At 41.7% G+C, this 27,728-nt stretch overlaps 1 protein-coding gene across 2 annotated transcripts; it reads right to left on the reverse strand.

Moving 5' to 3' along the window:
* LOC119738344 (collagen alpha-2(XI) chain-like) lies at nt 1–27,623 on the reverse strand. 2 transcript variants are annotated; one of them, XM_038213200.1, is made up of 4 exons: nt 27,529–27,620; nt 24,964–25,203; nt 1,788–6,835; nt 1–854 (listed from the first exon to the last, which is right to left on the reverse strand). In XM_038213200.1, the coding sequence occupies exons 3-4, from the start codon at nt 6,788–6,790 to the stop codon at nt 842–844; spliced, it is 5,016 nt and encodes a 1,671-aa protein (XP_038069128.1). In that variant the 5' UTR covers nt 6,791–6,835; nt 24,964–25,203; nt 27,529–27,620; the 3' UTR covers nt 1–841. The 2 variants fall into 2 exon arrangements, with proteins under 2 accessions (XP_038069128.1, XP_038069129.1); XM_038213201.1 differs by lacking the exon at nt 24,964–25,203 and having other exon boundaries at nt 27,529–27,623.
* Nucleotides 27,624–27,728: the final 105 nt, after the last annotated feature.

Consider the following 27,728-nt stretch of genomic DNA (forward strand, 5'->3'; position numbering starts at 1 on the left):
GGTGATTTCCCAGTTGCATGCCTGTATAAAGGTGTTCGACTGTATATATACATGTAGAGTACACACTTTTCAAAATCTTGTGTTTTTTTCCCTCCTGTATTTATGATCAGTTTGGTGGAAATAATAATTAATCAGGATCATCTGACTCCACTTTTCCAACACATAGGCTTCTCTAATCTAAGATTACAATCAGGAAAGTGCAATTTTATGCAGGCATGTAACTGGGAGTTTAGAAAGAGCAAGGACACTCCAGAGTCCCAATCACACAAGACTTTGTACAGTACATGTATTTTTCGATTTGTAATGACATTCATGAGAAGTAAAATACGAAGAAATCAGCGGATCGAAGGCAAAGTTGCATGCCTGTTTTTATCAAAGGCAAATGTAAATGTAGCCTTATTGTTATAAGCAGTTATTTTTTCCTAGGGTGTGTTACTTGCAAATATTTGTAAAAGCATAACCCATTAGTCCCTGTACTGCCCCAAACCACCCTGCTTGTTACTCCCTGTACCACCCCAAACTGCCCTGCCTGGTACTCCCAGTACCGCCCCAAACTGCCCCAGCGCTGCGTAGATTTTTGTATTCATCAAGGAATGTAATGTAATGCAATGCAGTACAAGTGCTAATGGGTTAATTTAGAATGAAGTCATATACTGACACTCTCTTCTTACAACCCATCCCCTTTTGGATCCACCCTCAAATCAAATGAAAAGAATTAAATGAAGATGGTGACTGAGAGCAACTTCTTCACTCCATAAGATGCTCATCTGATGCGTCCGTCGCCATGGTTTCAAGGACATCTGACAGAGACACCTCAAGAGTGATGGATCAGGGTGACGCCTCACATAGGTTGCCTGCGAGAATGTTTGTTAATAATAATAGTAACAATTGTATTTATTTTGTGCAGATACCATCAAAGTGTTCTAATGCGCATTACAATAGGCGTACATTGTTTAAGTGATTTTGCCGCAGCCTGTCAGAACTGAAGAGGAACAGCAGGGGCGAATGCACGTTTTGCTCGAGAGCTGGGTTTACCTTATCAAAGGGTCAATGGTGCCTGGTATTATTTTAATGTTTTTCCTGATATTTTCCCCTTTTTTTTTGGCAGCCCAAGAGGGGGTTTAAAGGGTCTATAACATGAATTTTACTTGGGAACATATTTTGTTCACCTTTCTACTCCTCTTAAATGCATAAACTCTTGACATCCCTGTTTCGTTAATTTTACAGAAAAGTGCAATTCTTTAAACATATAAAATTGTCCATGCGTTTCCTGACAACTGAGAGCGCTGTTGCTGTGATGCCATTTTTAATAGAAAGGCAATGTTCAATTAAAAGGGTTTTCTGTTCAAACTGTGAACCCCAAAAATTTGTGAGAAAGGTTTGCTCTTGGCTTACTGTCATGTATTGACATAACAAGGAATCACCAAAGAACCCTTGAAAATGGCAACATGAAAATTGTGAATAAGGTTAAATGGTACACAAAAGTGCATTTTCAAAGGTTGTACTAATAATAAATACACAACATGAGTCATTTTAACCCCATAAACCCTCCCAAGAGATCTGCCAATAGGCAGTGATTTCAGGGAAGCAATCCAAAACACTTTCATTTTCACTGCCTAGCAACTTGTCAGTTTTGTTTTCCGTGTGGTACATGATGCATGAACTTCCCATCAGTGACCAGCCTACTGGTTGAGTGTTTTAGTCTTATCTTGACGTGGACTGCCTAGGAAATTTATGACAAACAAAGTGAAAGTCAGCAGCGGCTTTCTTGTGTGTGCAGTACTTACATCAAATGCAGGCGAATAACTCTGCCTCCCAGAATACTCTTGTTCAGATCTGCTATCGCCCGGTTGGCATCTTCAGCAGTACGGAAGGCTACCCTGGCTTCTCCACTGAACCGCCCATGTTCGTTGGTCTTCAGCCTCACAGTCTCCGGCACAACATTGTGATTGCCGAAGAAATCAATTATAGCTGGTATGGGAATGTCAAATGGCAGGTTACTAGTTTCCACAACACATCCACGAGCTATAAGTACCTCAACAGGAGGGAGTCGTGGGCCTCTCATAGGCCCTGAGTTGTTTCTCATCCCAAACGGAGGTGCTTTGTTACCAAGGAGAGGTTGTCTTAAATCCATGGGTGGACGAATTCCAGGGGCATGAGGGAATGGTGGTCCTCGAGGGATGCTGAGAAGCCCAGGTCCTGCTTGCTGAGGTGGTTTGCCTTGAGCAAGGCAATTCTTCATGAACCCTTTTGTGATGACGCTCATGACGATGTTGCGATCCTGGATGCGGGCATTGGTCTTACTGGTTGCTTTATGAGCATCGGCAACAGTTGCCATCTCGACATAAGCCTGTCCATTTGGCCTGCCATCCGGTGTGATCAAGAAGTGTACCATCAGGGGTTGAATTTCCATATCCTGAAAGAAGTTGTGGATTTCTTCATCGGATGTGTTGTACGGCATGTTGCGCATGCTGATGCAAGACTTTTCATCAAGACCGGGCGACCTTCGTTCCTCCACACCTCTTGGATTTTGAGCCAGCAGTTTTGGAACAGGCTCGGGAATTTCTTTGATAAGACCTCTAGCGGGTGCATCCCTTGGAGGTGCATCTCTTGGGGGTGCATCTTTTGGGGCTGTATCCCTTTGCGGTACATCCCTTGGAGATTTCCCTGTTTTATTTGGGTGGGACTGTAAATCCTGCTGAGACCTTGGCGTAACATCTTTTGAGGTGTTCTCTGGGCGTTTTAATTCAGTAGCTTTTGGGGTTTGCTTGGATCCGAGTCCTGGTCGTCTGTTATCTTGATCTTTAGACTCAGTGTCTCGCTTCTGTGAACTTGAATCTCCTGCATAACGACTATGGGAATCTGATGATCGTGAGCTGGCATCTTTAGGTGGGTCTCTGCTCTTGGAGGCAGATCGCTGAGAGTCGCCTGATCTTGACTCCCGGTCACTGGTTCTTTGGCTATCTCTATTATGTCTAGATGATTGCCGAGAATCTTGATCCCTTGAACTTCTTGAGCTGGATTCTCTTGCATTGCGATCTTTAGACCCAGAAGTTTTGACGTCTTTCGAGGATGATCCTCTTGATCCTGTGCTCTTTTCTTTTGTGCTGGATGATGATCTACTGCCTGCTTGTCTATCTTGGATGCGCTTCGTATTTTCAACAATGCGTACATTCATGACTTCTTTGAATATTGGCTTTATTTCGACCATATTTCTTCCAATATAACTTTCATTTTTTCTTAATGCCTTCTCAAATGTCACATTATCTGGGAATTCGACATAACCAATACCAGTTGAACGACCATCATCGCCCTGTACAATGTATATTTTATCATTGGCAGCATCTAAACCATAGAAAAAGTCTTTGATGTGTTGGATGTCTGCATGGTGTGGTAGGCCCCGCAACTCAACACAGGTGGAACGAATAGGTGAGCGGGATCGAGATCTACGACTGTGTTTTGGAACCTCCAATGGATACTCAGCAGGTGGGACAGAAAATTTTTGTGAACTATCCCAGTCTTCCTTCCGACATGGTTTTACCTCAATGTATCTTTTCCCCATGTATTTCATGCTGAGCTTGCAGGCTTTTGATGCATCTTCCTCACTGACAAACTTGATGTAGGCATTGCCATTTGGTTTGTTACGAGAGCTATCCAAAGTCAAACGGATGCCATTCTCAGCAATACGCAAGCCATCAAAAAATGTAACTATGTCTTCTGCAGTTACATCAAATGGCATGCCTGTAACACGCACAAAAGCAGGAGCACTGGATTTTTTTCTGGAATCAGAATGTTTAGCAGAGACGTTTCCGTGTGTTGAAGGACCCTCAAGAAGATGGCGTGCTCCGGGACCTCTTCTCATATCACTGTCCCTTGCTTTTTCTTCATGCATTCCTGGACTACTTGAGCCCAAATGACTTTCATGACGGAAACTCGGAACTTCTCTTGATCCCATGTAGTCGCCTGGCATCATCCTGTTATTTGGACCATGCTGATCTCTGTGTGACCTTTCAGGAATCAAGGGGTCCTCTCTAGCCATCTCTCCTGGGCTCATCCGACTGTCTGATCTTATGCCAACATCTGGACCAAATTCTGTGGGACCTCTTGGACTCGGCCGACCTTCTACCTCAAGTAGTCCTTTATCACCTAAAAGGGCAGGTCTTCTATCTCTTTTCTCCCACTGGTCTCCTTCATACCCCATTGTCCCTCTTGGATCAAAATGGTCACTTGGACGATCTTTCAGTTCTCTTCTATCACGGGGATCCCTCAAACTCCATAGATCTGGTTGTTCCACATCATCTTGAGGACCCCGATCAGATGGTGGTCCAAATCTTCCTTCTGGACCAAAGCGAGAGCCAATTCCTTTAGGGCCATCTGGACCCATACGTTTACCTGGACCAAAATCTTCCTCCATTCCAAACCGATTACTTGGAACAAATTGGTCTTCCATACGTCCGCCTGGGCCCCTGCGATCAATGTGTTCACCCATGGGATCATTCAAACTCATTCGATCAACCGGACCAAAATGTTCACCTGGACCAAAAGGCTCATCGGGACCAAAGCGATCACCTGGACCAAAGCGATCACCTGGACCAAAGCGATCTCTCGGACCAATGGGCTCACTGCGATCATCCTGTCTCCTATGATTTTTTGGTCCCATGCGATCTTCATGACCCATACGATCTCCAGGACACATGCGATCTCCAGGACCCATGTGATCTCCAGGACCCATGCGATTTCCAGGACCCATGCGATCTCCAGAACCCATGCGATCTCCAGGAACCATGCGATTTCCAGGACCCATGTGCTCAACAGAACCTCTGCGATTCCCTGGATCAGCATGATCCCTTGGACCCATACGATCTCCAAGACCACCATGTCCATCAGGACCCCTACGAACTCCTGGACCCATTTCATGCTCAGGACCCATACGATCTCTAGGACCCATGTGATCTCTAGGACCCATGCTTTCTCCAGGACCCATGCCTCCTCTAGGACCCATGCCATCTCTAGGACCCATGTCATCTCCAGGACCCATGCGATTACCCAGACCCATGCGGTCAAAAGGACCATCTGAACCCCTTTGCTGCCCTACAACTCTGCTTTCCTCTGGACCAAGATGGCTGGGACCCCTTCTCTCTCCTGGACGTCCTAGTCCATCTAAACCCATACGATCTCCAGGATGCCTGTGCTCCCCTGGTCCTCTGTGTTCATCAAAGCTCATATGATCTCCTCTTCCTCTGCGTTCATCTCTAGGACCTCTCTGTTCTCCTGGACTGCTGCGCTCTCCTCTCCCCATGCGTTCTGGTCCTCTTTGATCTCCTGGAACCATTCGGTCATCCATGTGCTGATTTCGATTCCTGTTACTAGCAGCAAATGGTTCATCTCCTTTCCTGTACCCTTCTGGACCCATTTGCTGTAGTACCGGTCCCCTCCTTCCTATATCTAGGCCACCCCGTTCGCTTGAGTGATCTCTTGTAGCACTAGGTGGCACTTTTGGATCATCAAAACCTTCATTCAGACCAAACGGATCCCCTTTAAATCTGCCCGTTTCCTCCGCCATTCCTGCTCCCTTTTGATCCCATTGTCCTTCAGGCTCAAAGCGGCTCCTACGCATAGACCCTCTTTCAGTTCCTCCTTTGGCAGCTCCACGTCCATTGTTACTTGGGAATCCTTCTGAATCCTTATGGGCCTTTGGAAATCCTGACTGGGGTTCTGCAAATGGCCTATCCCAATGTTTACCTTCATCAAACCTGCCTGGTACATTTGGCTTTCCAAAGTTCTCTTTTTCTGGATGCAATGGACCTTTTCCGAATAGAGCTGCTTGATCATGTTCTGATCCTCTTTTGAATCGCTTGCTCTGAGGGTCATCAAGCAAGCCTTCTCTACGATCACTGTGAGGCCCGAACGGCGGTCTCCCATCAGGTCTGCCCGGTTCATGTTCAAGAAGAGGTGGTCTTCTACCAGATGGAATTCGTGAATCCATATCACTTGGAATTTGACCAGGGTGATGCTTTGGAAATACGTCATGGCCTCTGAAGGAATGTCCCATTGACTGCTCCCCGAAATGTCTTTCTTTCCCAGCACCAAAAGGACCGACATTATGTGATCCAGGACCACCGGGTGGCCTGTTTTCCAGCTCACCCTCTCTCCTGAAATCTGGATACCCTTCATCACGTCTCCCAACTATCGGAGGGTCAGAGCTAAAACCAGGAGGTTGTCTCCCAAGAGCTGGGTCAGCATGTTGGTTGCTGTATGGAGGCATTCCAAGTAAAGATTTATCTCCACCTGGTCTCCGAGGAGGAAGGCCGGGAACTCGAGCATCTTCACTGGGCAGTAGAGGCTTTTTTCGACCTTTGGGTTCAAACTGGGCACTGGGATGCTGATTCTTCGGATCTTTGAACCCCTCATAATCTCTGTTTTGATCGAGAGAATCTCCCCCAGGGGTGATCAACGGCTGACTGGAAGGGCCTGGGCTCTGACCGGGGCTATCTTGCTGGAACGGATCTGACTTGGTTTGAGACACCGCTCTATTTCGAGCAATCACCTCCTGCATCTCATTTTTACTGCTCAGCATCAGGACAATCTTGTTACCACAGAGTGGCCTGTCCTGTATCTGCATTGCTCTACGGGCGTCCTCATCAGATGAGAATGCAATGAAAACGTCTCCATTTTCCCCACCGACTATGTGGACTCCTCCATCGGGGATGCTCAATCCGGTGAAGTAGCGCCGGATGTCCATGGACGTTGCCGACCATGGCAGTTGCTGTAATCGCAGAATGATCGTCATGATGAATCAATTGTCCGCACTCAGCCAGATCTTTAACTTCAACACCTGCATGCACCAAAATGGAAATGCCAATTCTCAATAAACACAAATGAAGGAATGAACTACCTTTTTCCAAGGGTAGCAGCGAGAGACACTTTGGCAATCAGACATCAGTGCAATACCAAGGTTGCTCGATCATCAGCAGTATAGAATTTCACATTCCACCCTTCCACTTTGGTAGACTATGGGGCTGTCCAGCACAGACATTTGTATTTGCAGGAAAGGCTCGTCAGATTTTGGCGACTGCATGCCAGAGCCCTTTTTTCCCCACAAGGGTTTATTTAATGAAAACATTTAATTTCTTTGAAACATTCCAGTGAACGGGAAAATGTTGGAGAAATGGTCAAAGTCAACGCTAAAGTGTCGGGTGGAAAGATGGAAGTTCTTGTTTTTGTTTGTGTATCCAAGCACATCACAATTCTATGAATGTTGCGCATGTTAAATCTCGAATTGTGGTAACTTTCGGAGCAGTCTTCATGTAACGGTTACACATGACAACGCCGGCTGTGGCATGACATGCCGAGCCGTGAAGACGATGCCCGCTCATGATCAACAACCATAGTGCTATGGCAACAACTGACAAGCCCGTTCCGCATTCAAACTGCACATGTGCACATCAAGATTTGACGAATTTCACTTCGGGATGAAAACAGCAGATAGGCCTTAATGTACGTGTTTTATGTGAAATTCTTATCCAAACAAAACGCAGATGTAAATATAGTTTAAGCCTAAAAATATTGTCAAATATGGTACATTCCTATTGTTAACGTATTTTTTGGTACTAACTTCAATACAAGAAAATTTCAATTTGTTGCTATCTTATTTTGATTTTGCAATTTGCAAGAACACAGCGGATTGTTTATTCTGAAGCGAAAGGCGTCGTACCTTCATGTGCGGACGCAGTTGTAAACAACTTTGGCGCACCCGGGGGGGGGGGGGGGGGGCTCTTTTGGGGTAATTTTAATTTTTTTAGTCCCACGATTTGACCTTGGTGATATGTATGTGGCCTATTTTCGAGTAGTTTAATAGGGACGTAAGTGGCGCCACCGTACGTCAAAATATTCAACCCCCCCCAAAAAAACCTCTTTTTTTCTGGGGCCAATTTTTTTGTGCCAATTTTTTTTGTGAGCCCCCCCCCCCCCGGCCAAATCCTGGGTGCACCACCAAATCCTGGGTATCGTACCAAGTCCAAGAGCCTGGTGGCACGTGGTGAGCTCTTGTGGCTTTCATTGGACCGATTTTTTTTGAACAGTGACGCGGTGTCAACTGTTCCACGTCACACAACACTTACATGCGGAAAGTACGTTTATTGATCGTGGCAGTTCAAGTTGCGTCCCGCGGGATGTTTTCGAGTTTCATCCTGCAAAATAGATTCCCTTTTTGAATTGCTTTTTCCCCCTAGCAACACAAAACTTGTTCACTGTTCAATGAGACGTCAACCCCGTTCTCGTGACTGAGTAAGGCTGTTCCTGCCACACAATTAGTATCGACAATGTACGAACCGGCAGCCAACCTTCTCGTAAAGCCAGTCTGTATGTGCCAAAACAAAACCATCACAGGAGTGCAAACATCAAAAAAAGGGGTGAAAAGAGGTTATTGGTTGGAATATAACATACAAATTGAAAATGTATTAGAAATACATGTATGTATTATTCGAAAGAAAAAAAAAATCGAATTTGTTGAAGAGCACGGGAAACGCAACTTTTACTACCCACAATGCTTTGCAAAGTTTAAATTTCCTCCAGAAAATTCAGTCGTAGTGTCCATGCTTGGGGTTCATGCATGGTATAAAATACTGCACTGGTTGATTGGATTTATTCAAGTTTGTCACAGGAACGAGGTCACAATTAAGGCTTCACTCACATTTCTCTGCAAAATTCGTTGAAGCACCCGAGGTTCAGAATTTTTAGTCAAAATTGAAAGCAACTTTGCGGGTATTTGAATTACTCAGCTCAAACACGTTCAAGATTTAATTGCACATGCAGGGCGAATCTAATATTGTCGGCTTCTTATAATTCGCCGGCAATGTTGTACATCATTTCAGGTATAATTTCCGAATTCAATGTTCGTTTGTTGTATGCAAAACAAAGGGTATTTCATCCCAGCGATCCCCGCCTTTCACCCTCCGGATGATATGTCGGGGGGGGGGGGGGGGCATCCGTTCCCCCTCCGTGTTATGCCACTAATCAGAGAATTACAACCCATTGATCGACCCGATCAATTGCTGGGAATATACTCGGACATCGTTCACATTTTTGCTATAGACAGGTGACAGGTTGATCAAACCGATGACACGATGATAAACTAAGACAAGAGGTCGTTTCCAAGTGTTGTGACGGCATGGATTTAAAATGCATGTTGTGATATTGCCCTTTTATAATCTTTGGAGAGTATTTGCATAAAGATAATCATGTCCATTCCTTCCCAACCGTGGTGACTCAAAGTGATGTTATGACCTTTCTCATTTTCAGATAAGCTGTGTAGCGAACCTCATAGATTAAAGACTGAACTGAAAGCACTCGGAGAGCGCAAACCTCCACCAATGCTAAACAATTCCGCGCCATAACAGCACAGCAAAAAGAAATACTCTCAAAAATGGTGAAGAATCATTTGAAACAAATCCTGGATCCAGACCCAAATCTGGATCACTTCCAAATCTAATCGATTTGTACTTGTTTGCTATAGGCCCTATTGGACCACCATTTTATGGGGATTGCAAAAGACCGTGCAATAATTTTCACGGCAATGACGTCACGCTTTGCTTCATGTCTGTTCACAGAATCGACCCGTATCATTCGACTTAATAGGTATAACTATCCCTGTATTCGAACAGTTGAAAAGTGATAAAATGTGAATCAAAACTTTAAGCCAAGGCATTGTCTACAAGTACAAGCAAGCAAACAAGGCTATTTGTGTAAAGCCAATGCTAATGAGTTGAAAGGTATCCCCGCATAAATTTCAAATTAATTGACATACGATCAGGTTTGAACAAAATAGCCTCCACAATGTTTCATCTGTAGTGTTTGACAGTAAAAGTCAGCACATGTCCGTTAAAGAGATTGAGGAAAATTAAACTTAATTTGAATTTTCGTAGATCAATCACATAGATCTACAACCTCCGCCAAACAAGTCCCCGCCATATTGTCAGTACATCCCAAAGAAATACTCGCACAAAATAATTAATGGCGATGAATCGTTTAAAAAAATCCTGCATCCAGACCCAGATCTGGATCACTTCCAAAATCTATAATCGATTTGTACTTGTACTAAATTAAGGACCACTCCTAAATGAGGAAAATCCGTTGATAGCTTTTTAAGTTATCCTGTTTACAGACACACCAACCAACAAACACCAACGCCGATGAAAACATAACCTCCTTTGCGGAGGTAAAATGCGAACTAAACTTATAGGCCTATGTCACGGAAAGGTCTCGGCGAATTTCGCCTGAGTACGACTGTACGAGTTGAAATGCGTTCTACTCGTGCGTTCACTAGGACCCAATGACGTAATGACTTTGTTTACATAATTATGCGGTGTTTTTTTTTTATATGGAACGCCACACGAAATGGGGACGCCAGACGAAATAGGGACCGTCTGCCACATAGGAAAGCGCATGTAGACAAAGCGTAACGTCATTAGGTCTCAGGCCTATTCGTTTCAATTTGAATGTATTCCCAATCGTCCCCCAATTACAAAGAATACGGGGAGTTTGCCTTCAGGGCAAAAAAACCCTCATTTTGAAGGCCCTATAGCATGTATTTTTGTACGTGATGACGTTAATAAGGCTGCGCCGTGGACGATATTTATGCTCTCTGGTAATATAACACTGTCTTGAGTCCAGTTGGGATGTCCTAAATATACGAATAGGCATTATAATCCAACAAAGATGTACATGTAAACGACGGTGACTACCCAATTATAACTTAACGACCAAATCACTGGGCACGCGATAAATTTTATAGCTTGTTATTGCAGTCATAGGGAAAACCTCGGCTTCCCAGGGCTGATACAGTATGGATATCAAGCTTCAAGTAGAACCGGTGACCAAGGTAAGCGTCTACCATCTGGCTCCCATAACCCAGGGATTATCAATAATCAATATCAATAATCTAATCTTAGCTCAGGTGGCCACCGATATCTCGTGACCAAAACCGGGCAAGATTCTGTCCGGTTGCAATTGGTTCCGAAAAGGCCCAAAGTTCCCTAAATACGTTTTTGCTGACACTAAGATAATATTTGCAATTGTTTCCGGCGGATTTTTTTTTCATTTTAAAAAAAATTTACCAACCGTATAGCCATTGACCGTTTTTACGAGTTTAAGTCCATGAATCGAGCATCGCATTTGCGAAATTCGGTGCTCGGCGTTATGTAGTATCATGGAGAAAGGAAAACAGACGACTACAGGACCTTTAGTTCATGAGTGTCGTTACTGTAATGGCTACCTGACTAGCCATCTATGAAGAAACGCGATGGGATCTTGTATAGTCAGTGTCATCACGAAGAGATAACAATGCAGTCCGACAAAAACGCTATTCACCATCGTGTCTTTTAACACGGAGTGTTGATTAAAATAACACCCAAACTGCTTATTATAATGCAACTAAAATGTAGCCTACCCAATATTTACAATTTTGATTGAAAGCAATCTCCAAGTGCTCATCCACGTCAAGTAATGCGACCATAATCGCTACAGCTGCATATACGGTTTAAACTCAAAGCCTTTGAATCTTTACAGGATCACGCTACCTGTATTAACCATACAGACCCTGCCGTCCTGCTAGAAAAAAAAAGGATTTCGTCTTCCGCTTGTAAAACAGCGCAACGCTGATAATGTTCACTCCACATCTATTATACCATACAGGGTGACCCCCCAAAGTTGTTCATTTCAATGGGGCATATTAATTATACGCTTGTGTGCAATCAAGTGAAAATGTCATGGAAACCCATTAGTGCAAACCAGAGTTGTGGGAATTATACATTGCATTGGAAATCGCTTAACCGGCACTCTGCAATGGGACTTTTCTTTAACTGTGTAAATCACACTGGAACGGGTGAAAAACACATTGCCGTATACAGGGTGGATAAAAAAAAAAAAAACGAAACCGAGATACAAATGTATTATTGCAATTGGAACAGAAGAAGGGCACATGTAGATCAAAGGGAGATATCCTCTGTTAGGGTTGAATTTCCTCTTTAAAGGTACACCCTGGTCATGTCATTACATTCACGGTTGACTGAGCAGTGCCCATTTTATGAAAGGGTCTATTTAGAGACTTGCGCCACTTTTCAATTGTGGTTTGTGTTGTGTCTTTTGTCACAGTGTGAAAGGCTATAGTTGCCAATCAAGGCAGGTGGGGGGGGGGGGGAAGAGATTTCACCGTGAAAAGCGGCGCAAGTCTCTTAATAGACCCTTCGTTAAATTGGTCACTGCTCAGTCAACCGTGAATGTAAGGACATGATCAGGGTTTCATTTTAAAGAGGAGGTTCAATCCTAACAGAGGATATCTCCCTTTGATTCACATGTGCCCTACTTCTGTCCCAATTAGCAATAATATCTCGGTTTCGTGTTATCCACCCTGTATAATCTGTTGTATCTCTGGCTTGCATGAATGGATTGTCATCAAAATTTCGCTGTGGTTATACACAAGAGTGCAAACACTATACTCCATCAACATGAAATACGGATGTTGGATAGTTTTGACAAATTTAAAGATGTCTGCTTGCAATTTTTTTTCTGGTCACCTTGTACGCGGGGATCTTACTCTCCCAATCCTTCTCAGTATCACCTTATATCCGTAAAAAAAATACTGCTGAAATACTGGTGACAAAATTTATAACACCCCCTCGCGTTAATCACTGAGCAAGGATATTGACAAGTATCATTCGTCAGCGCATATCGCCACACATCACTCTGTGGTAACTGAAATTATTTCGCAATTAAAGCCATCACACATTCTGCAATAGTTTTGTCATAACTTGTCGATGTTGTTTCCACAATCCCAACTGCAAATACCTCAAAATGTGTCACCCCCACAAAATGTACACAAATCGCAAAGGCAAACCTGCAAATCAATCTTCTGGTTGATGTTCGCAGGCCCCCCAAACAACTTTGTGTGTGCACATTATTACTACATGTAGTGGCGTGTGACCAGCCACTTCATAACATATCATTTTCTTTCTTCGAAGTACCAATAAGAGGACACAGAATCGCCATACGATCAAAGAAAACCCTACATTGACTGAAACATTGTGCCAGCAGTTGATTCATAAGAGCAGTTGCTTTAAACTTTATATGTAGCACAGTGCTGTGATTCTGTGCCTGGATTGTTTGAACGTCGACAGCCCGATTGCTGGTCAAAACATACTTCAAAGCCCCATTTCTGAAACTTTTGTGGATAGCAATTTTGTTTCAATTAATGTCATTTCTGCACCGTATTTATCTTTATCGGCACCAGGCCCCTGAGCCGGTCTTAAACATAGTTGTTTAATACCGACCAATCACATATTTATTCCAATTTATAAATACTGAGTCAAAAAGTCCAAACAAGTCCAAACAAGTCAAAAATTATACATTTCCAACGATTTTGCTCAACACTATTACTTCATGTTTTTTGAAACACCACTCTAGATGTGTTTTGTCATGTGCTTCTCGCCAGTAGTCGTAAACATCTCCTTATGTGGAGATTGGCGCGTACTACGCGATGTGGCGCAGAACGATGCGGTGACGGTGTGGTGAGAAGTAGGACTCGCGAAATACGGACTCATTGGTAGTATTGCGCATGCCTAAGCGAACATTGTGAACGTTCAACCAATAAAAGAGTAAAAGTGACCAGATTTTATAGAAGTCAAAATTTCATGTGACACCGGAAAATTAAAGCGTTTCAAACCACCCATGCACGTGACGGGCTATTGAAATATTGTCCATGTATTGTTATTTGATCGAGTGGAAATAAAGTATTGATTGATTAAGGCAATTATTACACGATTACAAATGGATCGGAACGCGCAAAATCTGATACAAACAAAACTTAATGTACAGAATTCCACAAGGTTGTCCAAGGGGGCGTGGCTAACTCGCAAACGGCGATAGGTCAATTCTATAGGGTGTTAATAAAGGTGACACTGTAAAATTTCGTTCAGTTTAATACATTCATTCGTTTCTTAATGTATCTGTATATACGTCCGAGTACAGTAAGATTGGTTTAAATTTATGATTCAAATATTGTGGCCACGCGCCATATAGGCGCAAAAGCCACGTGACATTTTTAAAAACGATGTTTGAGGGTATAATGACATTTTTAGTATTCGCATATAATGACAGTTTTCGCCAAAAAAAGTGAGCCATGACCATTTTTAGTTATTCATAATTTTTTGCGTAGAAGTGATTCCAATCCAAATACTGCGATAGAATGCCATGTACGTGATGTCATTTGTAGACGCAAAGAGCTCCGTGTTCATTTTGATGAGAAACCCGCGCAATGTAATCCACGTGCACTGGTATGAGGTGAGATTCGAACCAGTCATCAGAGTTAGAAGATGAGAATACCCAGCACCCGCCATTTCAAATTGGTTTTAATGTTACTTCTCTGATGCTGAACAAAGGGCTCAAGTCTGAAGGTCATACCGTGCGGCCGATGTAACTTGTTAAAGGTAATGACGCCATTTTGCAAACATTCAAAAACGAAACTGCAAAAATATCCTGCCTGATTTGTAAGTAAAACATGTGATGAGATCAGGCATCCCGCGAAATCTTTGCAAATATTATACATGTAGTGGGCTATGGTGTCATTTTCGTGAAAGAATTTTTTTGCCAGTATTTTCCGTCCAATTACTGCCTAAATTTTTACCAAATTTAGTTTAGTTTGCAATCACTTACATATCAGTGAATGAGAATTATTTTCCCCGAGTGTCAAAACGACGGTTTCAAAACGTATAATGAACATTTTGGAACGGAGGGTTTTCAACGAAAACCTTGCTTCGCGTCGAGAAAAATGACAACTGAGCTGAAACGTCGACAGGTTAGTTTTTTTAATAACCTGCTTCAAATTTGTTGTATTGTTCCTTGAATCTGCAAAAATACACTTGTCGGTGTCCATTACCTTCAAACCCAATATACTTCGCCTCTCAAGCGCAAGGAAAGTCGCATGGAGAGGATTCTACCGTAAAATGTATTCAGTTCGGTGAGAAGATGACTGATAACTTCGAGTTCTGGATACCACCTGCCTTGCAGTAATGGGACGATACTCGAAAGGCGGATGGGATTTTTTAGCTTTTGTTGAAGGCTGTGTTGGAACGGTATGACGGGAATTTCATAGTCATGGTTTGAACCTCAAAATGTTGACTTGATTAGATTTGCCTTCGTAATCTTTTGAGTATAGACAAGGATTCACATCGTCTGTATGTGGTCGTGATTTTTACGGCCAAAGAAGTCTTTCTTTCACATTCTTTGCTCATAACTATGAATCAGTATGAGGCACGGTAAATGTACCGAAAAAAAGAAACGGGACAAACTATTTTCTCCAAAATTATTGAATCAGTTTTAGGTGAACAAAAGTTAGTTCCTTTTTAAAATGGAGGTATACACAGCGAGTAATTTGAAATTCGTGACACCGTACCTACGACATCATCTTGAATATAAACTTATGAATAAGTGTGAATAATTTCTGATCGCATTCGTAAAATAGCGACAAAGTATAAAGGAGTCGATATGTTTCTCTTAAAGTGACAAAACTAGGTCGCTTTCTCGTCCATCTCAGACGATGGGTCTACGTTGATATGTGACCATGAGTCTGCGTCAATCGCTAGAATCTGATCCGCGCAAAGTATTAAATTCCCAACCGTGGTCCCGGTGTCAAGCAGTAAGCTCCCACTATGCTCTCTCGCCCTGGCGTGCAGGCTATATACATGTGCATTTTGTATATAGTATTTCATAATTTGCACGGGGTCAATTCGTACCAGCGTTTTACTAAAGTTATGTTACAATCTTTAACCATCCAATTAGCAGTTTTACACTACATATGCAGTTTTACACTTGCAAAACGGAAAATGGAGGATATTTTGAGTGGATTCATAATAAATGTTTAAACATAATAATAAGCATTGGAAATAAAATTACCAAGTACACGATAATTTTATGAATCATTACGTGCTATTGTGGTTTCGATTCAAGTTTCCCACCCAGGGGTTATTATACTGGAAACGAGGTAAGCCCTGGAGCAAGGGCGGATCCGGGGGCGGAGGGGGAGGGGAGGAGGGGGAGCCAACGGGGGCCATGTCCCCCACCCAAACCCCCCCCCCCCAAACACCCCATTTTTTAAAATTGACGTCGCAATGAAGGCAGGCACTGCGTACACCACCATCTTATCCTCAAAAAAAATGGTCAAAGTGATCAGAAATTGCCTCAGATCGCGCCACAGAGCATCGCGAATCCAAACAAAATTCGGGGCCCTTCGGCGGGTTCCGGACCCAAGTTCAGCGGGCCCCGAACCCCACGCCATAATTTTTTGGACTCGCGTTTTTGGGGACCAATTTTTTTTTGGCCCCTCCCCCCCCCCCAAAAAAAAATAATAAATTGTGCTCTGGATCCGCCCTTGCCCTGGAGACGAGGTTGAGACATTCCCATCGACATCAACGCCGTTAGCGGTTGTATTATTTGCAGTACGCATCGTCAATGGTCATGATTATTCAGCTTGTTCGATATTTATTCAGAAGAAAATAACAATGACGTCACACTATTGCTATCACTCAGTCATGCGCGTACATTAAAGCATTTCAAAGAACGGCATGCGTCGAGCTGCCACAGTGGCCTATAGTGGAATGAACTATGGATCGCAAAATCTGCTGTTCGAACCGATGCATGTCCGTTTTCATCAAATATTTGTTGGTTGGGATAAGTTTAATTGAAGGGAAAACACCACGAGAACCCAAGTGTCTTTCATCCACACAGCATGATTAATATTCATGTTAGGTTGCGTGATGTGATTGGTTAAAATACGACGTGTGCTGCAGAACAAAACTACGCACACTGTTACCATAAACGACAATGTTAACTACGAGAGTTTGAGTACACAGCTAAGACTGCCTTGATGAAGTGGATAAAGCAAGTGCTGGAAGTTGCTTTTAACAGACAAAACTGTGGTAAAACTCCCAACGATTAAGAAAAAGGTATTATGTAGAAAACATCAGTTGCTCAATAAGATATGGATGTCGGCCTTCCTTCGACCATTTTGTGGGTTATGGTTGGCGTATTCACGACATTAAACACACGACGCCGAAATTTGAAAATGCATTCCATAGAGTTCACGTCAGTATGTGTCAATGAGTGGAAAGCTCAAAAATCGTCTCACGTCATCTTTAATGAGGGTAAATTCCGATCAGTGCAAGGCACTGCTTCCCATGGAGGCCCCAAGTATGAGGCCCATTATGTAGCACCTTTATAATTGCAGCCACTGCCAGGAACACCGGGGCAAACCCCTTCTCGTTAGCGACAAGTGTCCCTGGGTTCTTTAACGTACATTACACAACACACGGGTCCCATTCGAAGGACGAAGCAATAATGGTTAAGTGCCTTGCGGAAGAGCACAAGCATCATGTTCCCACGGTCAGGATTCGAACCCATGTACATGTACCACGGCACACGAGTCAAATACGGTAGCCAATGGACCACAGCACCCCAGCATTTAGTTTGCATGGGTTGCAAGTTTAAAAAAAAACAACCGGGAAAGTGTGGGTGCGCTGCACCGGTCATGTGCACATTATCGGCTTGTCAGAGTCCACATTATTTTCTCTACTCATCATTGCTCCTTTGCAGAGCAGTATACTGGGCGACCAAGAACCATCAACCGACACAGAGTGGGATAGGGCCGCATGAACAAGCTGTAGCGGGGACTCGGAAATGAAGCCAGTACAAATCACATTTGGTAGAGGGAGGAGGAGGATAAACGGAAAATACATGTAGTCTTCACCTCGTGGTCCATAAGTTGTAACAATGTAGCTTCTCGGTCAATCAATGTAAACGGTTGAGCATTTCAATGGATATGAGACGCTTTATAACCGATGCCTCGTGTTTAGCGGTTGGGCGGTATAGTATTCAAGTATGTATGCGCTTCTTTACAGTCAGTAGGGTGAAACGCAACCTCGTCCCCAGGGTGTCGAGCAGTACGCGCCCACCACTACCTGCTCTCTCACCCTGGTATTGGATCATTTGCATGTGCAAGATTTTTGAACACGTATGCAAATGAGGAATAGTCTTGTGCCTGCCTTTGCGTTACATTAGCGTTTGTTTTTGTATGCGGTGTCTGGGGTAAAAAAGCATCAATTCGTGGTACCATGAGTTATGGAAACATTTTTTTTGGAAGTTAAAATGTTACAATATGGGCCGCCAATATGCAGTATCACATTTCATATTAATAGTAAGCTGAATAAGAAAGGAGTATATTTGAGAAGGCGTGGACGTTAAGATTTCAATTAACGTGGAAACACGTAATGCATGTTGGAAATAAAAACTAAACGATATAAATCCATTATTAGCCAATAGCGGTATCGAATCAGGATACAGGAAGAAAGTTTCCTATCCAGGGCTTACTATTGGAAACGAGGTTGGAAAATAGTAAGCACTGGGGACGAGGTTGGGTGAAACGTTCCTCCGTTGGCCATGACGAGCAGTCCTCAAGCAGATTAGTCCAGTTCGAGGGGATTAGGTGATCATGTCATAATGCAGTCGTGATGTTTGAAAAGCGTTACATATACAGCACGCAGTCAAGAAATGTCGACATTTATGCATCAATCAAATTGCATGTAGTATAGGCTACGTGCAGTCATCTCTCAGCTGATTCTAAATGTCTATGTATGTCAGTATATGCACTACAGCTTTCAATAAAAAAACTCAGTTCAGATATAGATTAACGAGAAGTAAACAAAAACCCAATCGAAATGACACAAATTTGGGCTGCAATCTGTGGGTCTGGTATAACGTATAACATTTTCAAAAATCAATGTTTTGACACAAAATGTTGGCCGCAAATAGTAGGTATTGTCTACGAATACATGTAAAATCTTCACTGAAAAGTATATTTTTGTTGATTTTCATGAACAGTAATTTGAAGTAATAATTAAAGCATAATATGGTTTATACCCCCTTCTAGAGAAGAACAGGTGTGCGTGTGTGGGACGTTTCTTTCACTGGAAGTTTTGTGTCATGTTGTCATAAAGCTGGGACGCATATGAATATACCACCTTACAACTTCTACCACATCCCTTTTTAGATTTGTTTTGAAATATTGTGCTTATTCAAGCATTATTCAAATCAAGTATGACTTCAGAAAACTACGTGTTCATGGAGAAAGTGACCATCTTTTGGTCAGTAATTTAAAATTAATAATTTCATAGGTAATACAAGTACTCAGATGACATATTGTTAGTTATTTTTATGTTCATGTTCTGTAAGTGAAGAAGAAGACATAACATTAAAGTTTCAAGCGATTTTGATGGGCAACGAGTGGACATTCATAATGCATAATCTGGAACTTGAATGTGCCGCATTGCGCACTTTAAAAAAAGTTGAATGCCCAACTGACGATTCCAATATTAAAGGAGCAGCTCTGGTTTTTGACGTCAATGATTCTCTCTTCAGGAAAATCCCCAAATATAATGTACACATTATGTACTTGTGGTTTGCAAGGCTTCTTCATAAGGTATTCGGCAAGGATACTCAACGAAAGTCTATTAAGTCTCTTGGTAGGTGAGTTAAGAAAAACCAACATGTGGAATGCTTGCAAAATTTCATTCAGAAGTTCCCCTTCTGGTTCCCAAGGGAATTTTACCATTTCTAACTGGGTTGAATCAATCCTGGTGGGGAACAAGATCGAGAATCTCAGCCAAGATAGAAAACCATTCCTGTGACTTAAGTTGACAGTGCGCTGTTTTTTTTTTTTTAAGTGCACAATTCGCAGTATCTTACTTGACAATCGTGATGGAACCTGATAAGAAGACAGGGTCACGGGTAACTGCCATAAAGTAACCTTATAAGGTCATAAACATGGCAAAACCATCATTATGTAAACCAATAGAAATGTATTGGCCCTTAACATGTTGAAGCCAATACATGTATAGAAATGAAGACCAGCCATTTCAGCAGAAATTGAACGGAAGTCTCCATAATTTAATGCACGCGCTGATGAAAGTTACAGTGTGACCAGTAACCCCCCCCCCCCCAAAAAAAAATCCTCACCCAACAACAACATAGATTTCATTTCTGTTTACCGGTAATCATCAGAACTATTTACTCAGCATACGTTTTGTGTGTTTGTAGAGTTAGATATTTTATGCTCTTCCTTCATGTAGTGGACATCGAGCAACACGGGTAACATTAGTTGTTATAGACCTGAAGACATGCATACGTTATGCTTGGTTTATATGTGCACTTTCCTATGGGAGCCATGTGAGGACACTGGGCCAGCAAATCGTCCCCACCTGGCTCCCATACGAAAGTGCACATGTAAACAAAGCGTGACGTCATTATGTCTTAGGTCTATTACACAGAGTTGTAACCAAGTCATTTTTTTCCAAAGTCAATTCAAGTCCCTAGTCAAATTTTAGCAAATCAAGTCAAGTCCTAATTTTGTTCAGGTCAAGTCAAGTATCGAGTCATTTAAATAAAAACATTAGATGCACATACTATGTACGGAAACCAGTTTACGTGTTCGACGACAGAGCTGGGGTACAGATGGGAATGGGGTTTATCAAAGTGTGCATCATGTTAGGAGATTAAAAAAGTATATATACTTTTCAAACACCCTCTCTCAAACACCTTATTTTAATCTAAAAAGTCTAAAAACACATTTTCATATATTATTTTCAAACTTGTTCCATCATGTTGAATGTTTGAAGGACGTCTGACAAAATGTCCTTCCAAACGTTATCGTTTAATGCATGATGTGAATTCTTGTTGCTTTATGGCAGATTGGGGGTAGCAGCCGTTTTCTAGTCATTTTAAGCCCTAGTTGCATTTTGCACGCTTACGGTTAACGTGTAGTGTAGCGGTAGCCCGAGTGTACAATGTATGTGTAGCCTATGGTCTCTGTGGAATGACTGCTCTATAACAACGGATGGTACTCAGACTACGCACGGCACAAACTTCCCCTCGCATGCACAAGGTCGAATATGATACGTTGTCCATAACACGCACATAGTGCTAGTCAAGTACATGACATGTGGCAGGCTCAGAATGCCCAGCTATTGCGTGCTAATTCGCTATGTATGTACATTCATGTCAACCGACTAAGCTAGTGCGCACGAACACCTAGAGGTGTTTTTTTGTTAACTTTAAGAAACGTGTTAATGTCAGCAAGTCAACTTTTTTTTCCCAAGTGATGTCAAGTCTCAAGTTAAAAAATAGCGACTCGAGTCCGAGTCAGCGACTCAAGTCAACAATTCTGCTTTTACATGTAGTGTGTAGTGTGAGACATAATCCTGATTTTGAATATTTTCCTGGCATACATGTTTAAAGCACACACACACACGCGCAAACGTGTTCACACCGTCGATCGTGGACATCCTACTGTCCATCTTTTGTTTGTACTCTAACTTTTTAGGAAGACTCTCATATAGGTTTTGTACACATTCTGGGAATCGTGGACGATATTGTTCTCTTTTGTTCTCTGTAATTTTTCATCCACGGTGTGAATAGATGAACATGCCCACACATACATGTGGAAACGCCGGTAGTTGTGGACCCCCCCCCCCCCCCCCCCCCCCCCCCGTCCCTAATCCTCATTCCTTTGTTTGTACTTAGCAACAGCTCTAATTGGTTTTGTACACGAATTTCAATCGTGGACGTGCGGTCAATCGTGGAAGTATTGTTTGCGCCCCAATCCTTTAGTCCTAGGTCCATGATTGCCGGTGTTTACATTCTCTCACAGTCACTGTAAATGCATTACATTCACTGGCAGCATTAGAATGATTACAGAAACAAGACTTGGCACATGACACCTTGCGGAAAAAAGGGCAATTTTGATCAGCATGTGTAGAAATCAAGACATTCACATGTGTATGGTTACGATCAGACAAGGACCAAGTTCTTACTCAATGTCTAAAAACAAATATCTTTTGATTGCTCAAATACACGTTCACTGTACTTCCTAAATGGGAACTTGAGTATACATGTAGTATCTTTTCCCTACCATGGTCTAGTGATGATTGCTGGAATACTATCAATCTGATTTTGAAATTACGGCGACAATTCTGGTAGCCATTTACTGCGACGCTTCCATGTCTGAATGCCCATCACACATAAAAAAAATTGATTGCCCCAATAGCTTAACCAGTTCGCGCAGGGATTATTTTGACATCGACCGGACCCAGGCGCGGACTGTTTTTCACGAACCTCGATGCCAGACGGGTTCAGGCTGTCATCTGTGGGTAGCACACCCTGATATTTCTGGCCGTGCTCGCTGCGAGCGGGTTGCTGACAGATATTTCCGGCCTCACTTGTTGCATGTTTATCCGTCATCCGTTCCGAATACCGGAAAACCTGAAAACACTGCTCGGAGTTGTCACTTGCTTGGTGTGCATTGTAAGCAGCACCACTCTGATGTTGATATAAACTAGTAGCTTTGGCTCAAAATTTGATAGCTTCAGCTCAAATTTTGATGGCTTTATTTATGCAGTGTTGTAAATATGTGTAGACAAGGCCACAAAAAAATGGCTGCCAAGTCAGATATAAAAAAAAAAAAACATATTTCAGTGCTTCTCCGTAACTGAAAGACACTGTATCTGGATTCCTTTTTACCCAAACCTTTGAAGTATGGTTTTGAATTAACAATCTTAAACATTGAATTCTGGTGTTATCGGGACGAAAGTGCACCTTGCTTTAAATAACAAGACCCAACACAATTAGATCCAGGGATGTAGTCGAGTCCATCACAAGTCCAGTAACAAGAAACAGTGGATGATCAATAACAAAGGAATGCCTTTGTCAAAGCTCATTTGAATAGCTTGTGATTTGAATTAGGACTGGAGGACTTGTGATGGACTCGACTACATGTACATCTCCAATTGGATCCAGTTGAGATCATGAAAGAAAAATGACCAGTTTTGTCTAGGGGTTGGGTTTTGTTGGATTTAACAGGTTGCACGCAAAATACAGGCGAAGGTTACGGTTAAATATTTGGTCATGTTTCATATTCCAAACTGAATGGCATCACACAAAGGGATACACATTTAAAACATGTGTATCACTTCGTCATTCTCATCGAAAACAACTACATACATGTAGGTGCTTCGTAGATGGGTCATTCTATAAATTTGGGGTCCACTTTTTTTCCCGTCCCCGTTACATCTGACATCTATAATTGTATAATTCTGATGCACTCCTTAATGCAGTCATCCTCCAAGAGTGATTATGAATAGCAAACTACCTACCCAACAAATAAACAATCATTTGAAGTCATTCTTAATGATGCTTGAATGGCAAATTACAAAGTACCAAGGTAACAGGGACGGGAAAATGTCACACTTTGGACCCCAAATTTATAGAATGAACCAGATGCTCCTGTATTTCAAATGAAGGGCTGTCCATAAAGTACATACGCACGAAATACCAACTTTTTAGACCCACCTCCCCCCTGTACGCATAGTACGCATTCCATTTTTCTTTTTGACTTTTCAGAGTACCCTATTCTAGCATCATTTAACGTCACACATGTAATAAGCTTGCTGTAGTATGATGGCGCATCTGAAGTCTGAATTAAATGACAAAATGTTGACAAAATAACATCTGTCTGTGGTACTGGGAAGATAAATCAAAACCACGGGGGTGAAGGGCCAGTACAGTGTATGATGTAATGATTTTCAATACATAAAAGCTGGTCCTGGTACAAGGTATTAAATATAAGTACATTGATTTCACGATATTTATTGAAAGCAAATAATCACTTTGCGTACGTATCCCCCCCCCCCCCCCCCCCCCACCTATGGTGTACGCACATGTACTTTACAGCCAACCCCAGAGAGCAACTTTTTCTTAAGAACAATTGGGAAAGATTACCATATCTGGCCATCACTGATTCTTCCCTTCAATGACTTATCAGCCATCAGAAAGTGATAATATATGTCCTAAAAAGTCAAAATTAGCAGGGAAAATATTCAAGTTTTTACTTAAAAACACTTAGAAATTTTCGGACCAGTCTCATACTTGGTTTGTGCACAGGGTGAAAAGTGATGGCCAGATATGGGATTCTTTCCAACAATTAAATCAATGCAAAAAGTTTGACCAACTGGCATATTTACAAAAGAAGTTGAATAACAGCTTATACTGTCTTAGGCACATATTCTCTTGTTGGAGAAAAGTACAAATTCACTCTATTCTCTATTCGTTTGCAAATTCATCAAATCCGACTGAAACTAGGGACGAGATGATTGAGAGTGAAATTCATTCAATCGAATCGATGGAGATTTTACGAGAGTTTCTAAGTGAGTGACACTTTTTTAAGGTAAATGCATTTCAAAATGAAATTATAGTAATTTTTTTCACTCCACATCATCTGGTCCCCAGGTGAACTCTTTGAAAATTAAGAGTGTATATTTGAAATCCTCACATTTGATCTCGGGATCAAGTTTGAATCCGGATAAATGGTCTTTTGTTAAAATTTGTTCAAGTTTCTTTTCCATCTACAAACTCATCTTGTGCACTTTTCATGTGCAGGAAATCAAGACATTTAATGATGTAAATATGCCAACTTGGTCCATTATGAGCAAGTTCGGGCACCAACTATAGTAAACCTTCCTTGGTTCGACTAACTTCACTCGAACGAAGGATGGTTGGACAACTATAGTCGACTACTTGGAACCAGACGACGAGGCGTGGTTCCATCGCTGGTTCCAGTAGTCATGCACAACATCAAGTACAATGGGGAGCCAGGACCAAGTTTTGTGATTACATTTGACCATCATTTGACTAGAGGCATGCGCACGTTGCAATTAGCACGCAGGCATTGGTAATGTCACAAATCAACCACCAGTGATTAATGGTTCTCGCCCGAACTTGCTCTGTAGTTCCATAAAAACAGAACCTCAACTGGTAAAAGTCATGATTTCTGTCAACAAAAACCAATTCTGTTGCAACGAAATTACTCACCGGACTGAAGAAATCTTCAAAAAGAATTCTTAGATCTTGACATAAGCTGCTTTACACTGCTGGACAAGTAGCTGCTTTATCTACTAAGTTCTTTTGTAGGGGCCACGCACTTGATTTACTGGTTTTCCCCTGGTGGGTACGACTCAACTGCATTTATCCACGCCACTGGTGAAGTTGCGGTGGTCACTTGACATTATCCCGGATAAGGAATTCTCACAAGACTCCTTAACTTCCAATGAACTGACGAGCAATAGGATTTGTGTTCAATAGGTGAAACTTCCATGGTTCATAATTTAAAATTCTACGGACTGATCTTTTCAAAATGAGCCAATAATTTCCAAAATGCCCTGCCCCACCCCCCAAAAAATTGGATTCCTTGTCATTCTTTTAAATACTTCCATCCACCCAATAGAACTGCAAGTGTAAGTATAACTGATGCTGTGCATTTACTTTTTATGCAGTCAGGAATTTTAGAGGAGCCATTGTGATGATTGTCATGGTCAAACATTTATGTCTTATTTTGTATAGTTAAAATCCAATGTGTAACACCTCCCAGTCCAGGGTTGTTTGGATGAAGAAGAGTCTTGGAGATTCACATTCCATTCAAGAGGCCATCCGTGCATGCACAGTGCATACGCACAGTAATAGTCCCGCCTGGATGAGGGGTGTCATCAAAATCTCCAGTCTTGTAATTTTTTTTCTATTTCACAGGTTTGCATCTATTACTTGTTGCCCATGTTTGACGTATGTATTTTTGAAAATGCCCTAGAGTAACATTAACTTTTTAAGTTCTAATTTTCAGCTTGATGAATGGTTGTCAGAGCTGCTTAAAAGGTGCTGTCTGTGTAACTACTAACTGTGATAAAGACGGAATGTAATTCTGGTAACTTCCAAGGTATCATGTAGATATATCTGTTGGTATTGCTTTTGTGTGTTGACTACTAGCAACATGTTTATGAATCACAAATGTTGCTAGCTTTGCAAAAGAAATTCTGGATGTCTTTTAGCACACAGGCTGCAAGTAGTGAAAAAGTGTGAAGAATTGTATGTTTGCATGTATATGGTACCACAATGTTACAAATATTTTTTATTTTAGAGAGAGTAGGGTTCACATGAGGTAGACGTTTCAACACAAATTAATTTCATATCAGAACATGATGGGAAGACTGAAAGATTTGTCCAAAAAAGGAGTCCATAAAGGAAGGATACAACCATATGCTACGTTAAGCATTTCCAATGATGGTTTTACTGGACTTTTTGTAACCGGCCACTTCTGCTGTTTAGCCTAGGACTGTGATGGCTCTTTTTTGTTTGAACCGTTTTGATTGATTACATCCAATCACAAGAAGAAACTACGCTGCTACAGGTCACAAAATTGTAAGTCATGTTATTCAAAAGAGTATTTGAATCTTGAGCGAATGAATACAGCAAATGACCTCTTGTATATTTAAGCAAGGCCTTGATGTACGTGTATTTTTTAAGCGAAAGAGATCAATGCATACATATTATGTAGACCAGATATGTGAAGGATGAGTGTTCTCCAAATTGTAACACAAACCTACAAAAAAAAAAGTGTCGCAAGGCTTTGCGTAACTTCCTTCATGCTATGTTAATAGAAATTTTATGAACAATGTTGCCCTCAATCATTCAACAGATTCTAAAACACTCCCCCTTCAATATGTCATCCCACAGATGCCGCTCAGCTTAGAACCAAACTTTAATATGTTCAAATTTAGAAGTTGGAGAACAATCCTGGATTTGGAGCCAAATGTATTTCCTGTTTAGTCGAACCTTTGACAAATAGAATGCATAAAGCAAGTTAAAATAATTTATAGGCCCCATTTCCTTCTTTTTTTTGGAAAACAAATTCCTTATCCAGTTTTTGTCACTCAGAGTCGGAGAAAAAATCTTGAGCTAGGCTTGAAAAAATATGGATTCATATTGAGGGAACTGATTGCTCTTGAAATGTAAACTTTCATTTTTAGCATGTTTAGAACGATTTCAGTTTATAACAATTACTGTTTTCAGTTTCATAAACTGTTTTATGGAAGCTCTCTGATTCAACTCTGGTTTGCACTGCATTTCCAGCACATGAAAAAATGGAAAGCGCCCTCTTGTGCCCTGAATTAACACAATGTGCTGATTTCAAGTTGGAAAACTTTCAGTTTCAAATTTGATGTTTTTGCTAAACATGCTAAGACCTAAACACATAACAACTATATGTTTAGTTAGTTATGACTGTAGTCTCTTTACAAAGTACCGGTGCGGGTGTGCGGACCATCGGAGCAACATCAAATTCTAGCAAAACTCTGCACTGCATGCACGGCACAACGGCACAGCACAAGCTGTTTACCGCACAAAATAAAACCAACCGGTCGACCACGCGGAACTTGACCGAAGAGCGGACCGATAAACATCAAATTTTTAAACCTCATTTCCCCCATGAACCTCCCCAAATTCATGCCGCAAAACATATCCAGTTTCTGCTATAACAGTCATACTCTGAACTGCAAAAGTGTGTTACTATGCATTTGTTATTCTTGAGGCTTTTTTTTGCATTCTTACCTTCGTTAAAATCGGCAACATCACACACAAAAATCTGCAAATATGGCGACAGCATGCGTTCACGAAATTTACGTACTATCACTATTTATGAAACAAGTTGGACATTTTCTTCCTTGTAAGTAATAGTTTTTAATAAAAGTTTGTACAAAATAATTAAATATTTAAAAATAATTTATTTTCAAGTTTTCTTTCCTCCAAAA

The sequence above is a fragment of the Patiria miniata genome, unplaced genomic scaffold, assembly GCF_015706575.1.
Source record: "Patiria miniata isolate m_02_andy unplaced genomic scaffold, ASM1570657v1 HiC_scaffold_3, whole genome shotgun sequence".
Classification (NCBI taxonomy): Eukaryota; Metazoa; Echinodermata; class Asteroidea; order Valvatida; family Asterinidae; genus Patiria; species Patiria miniata.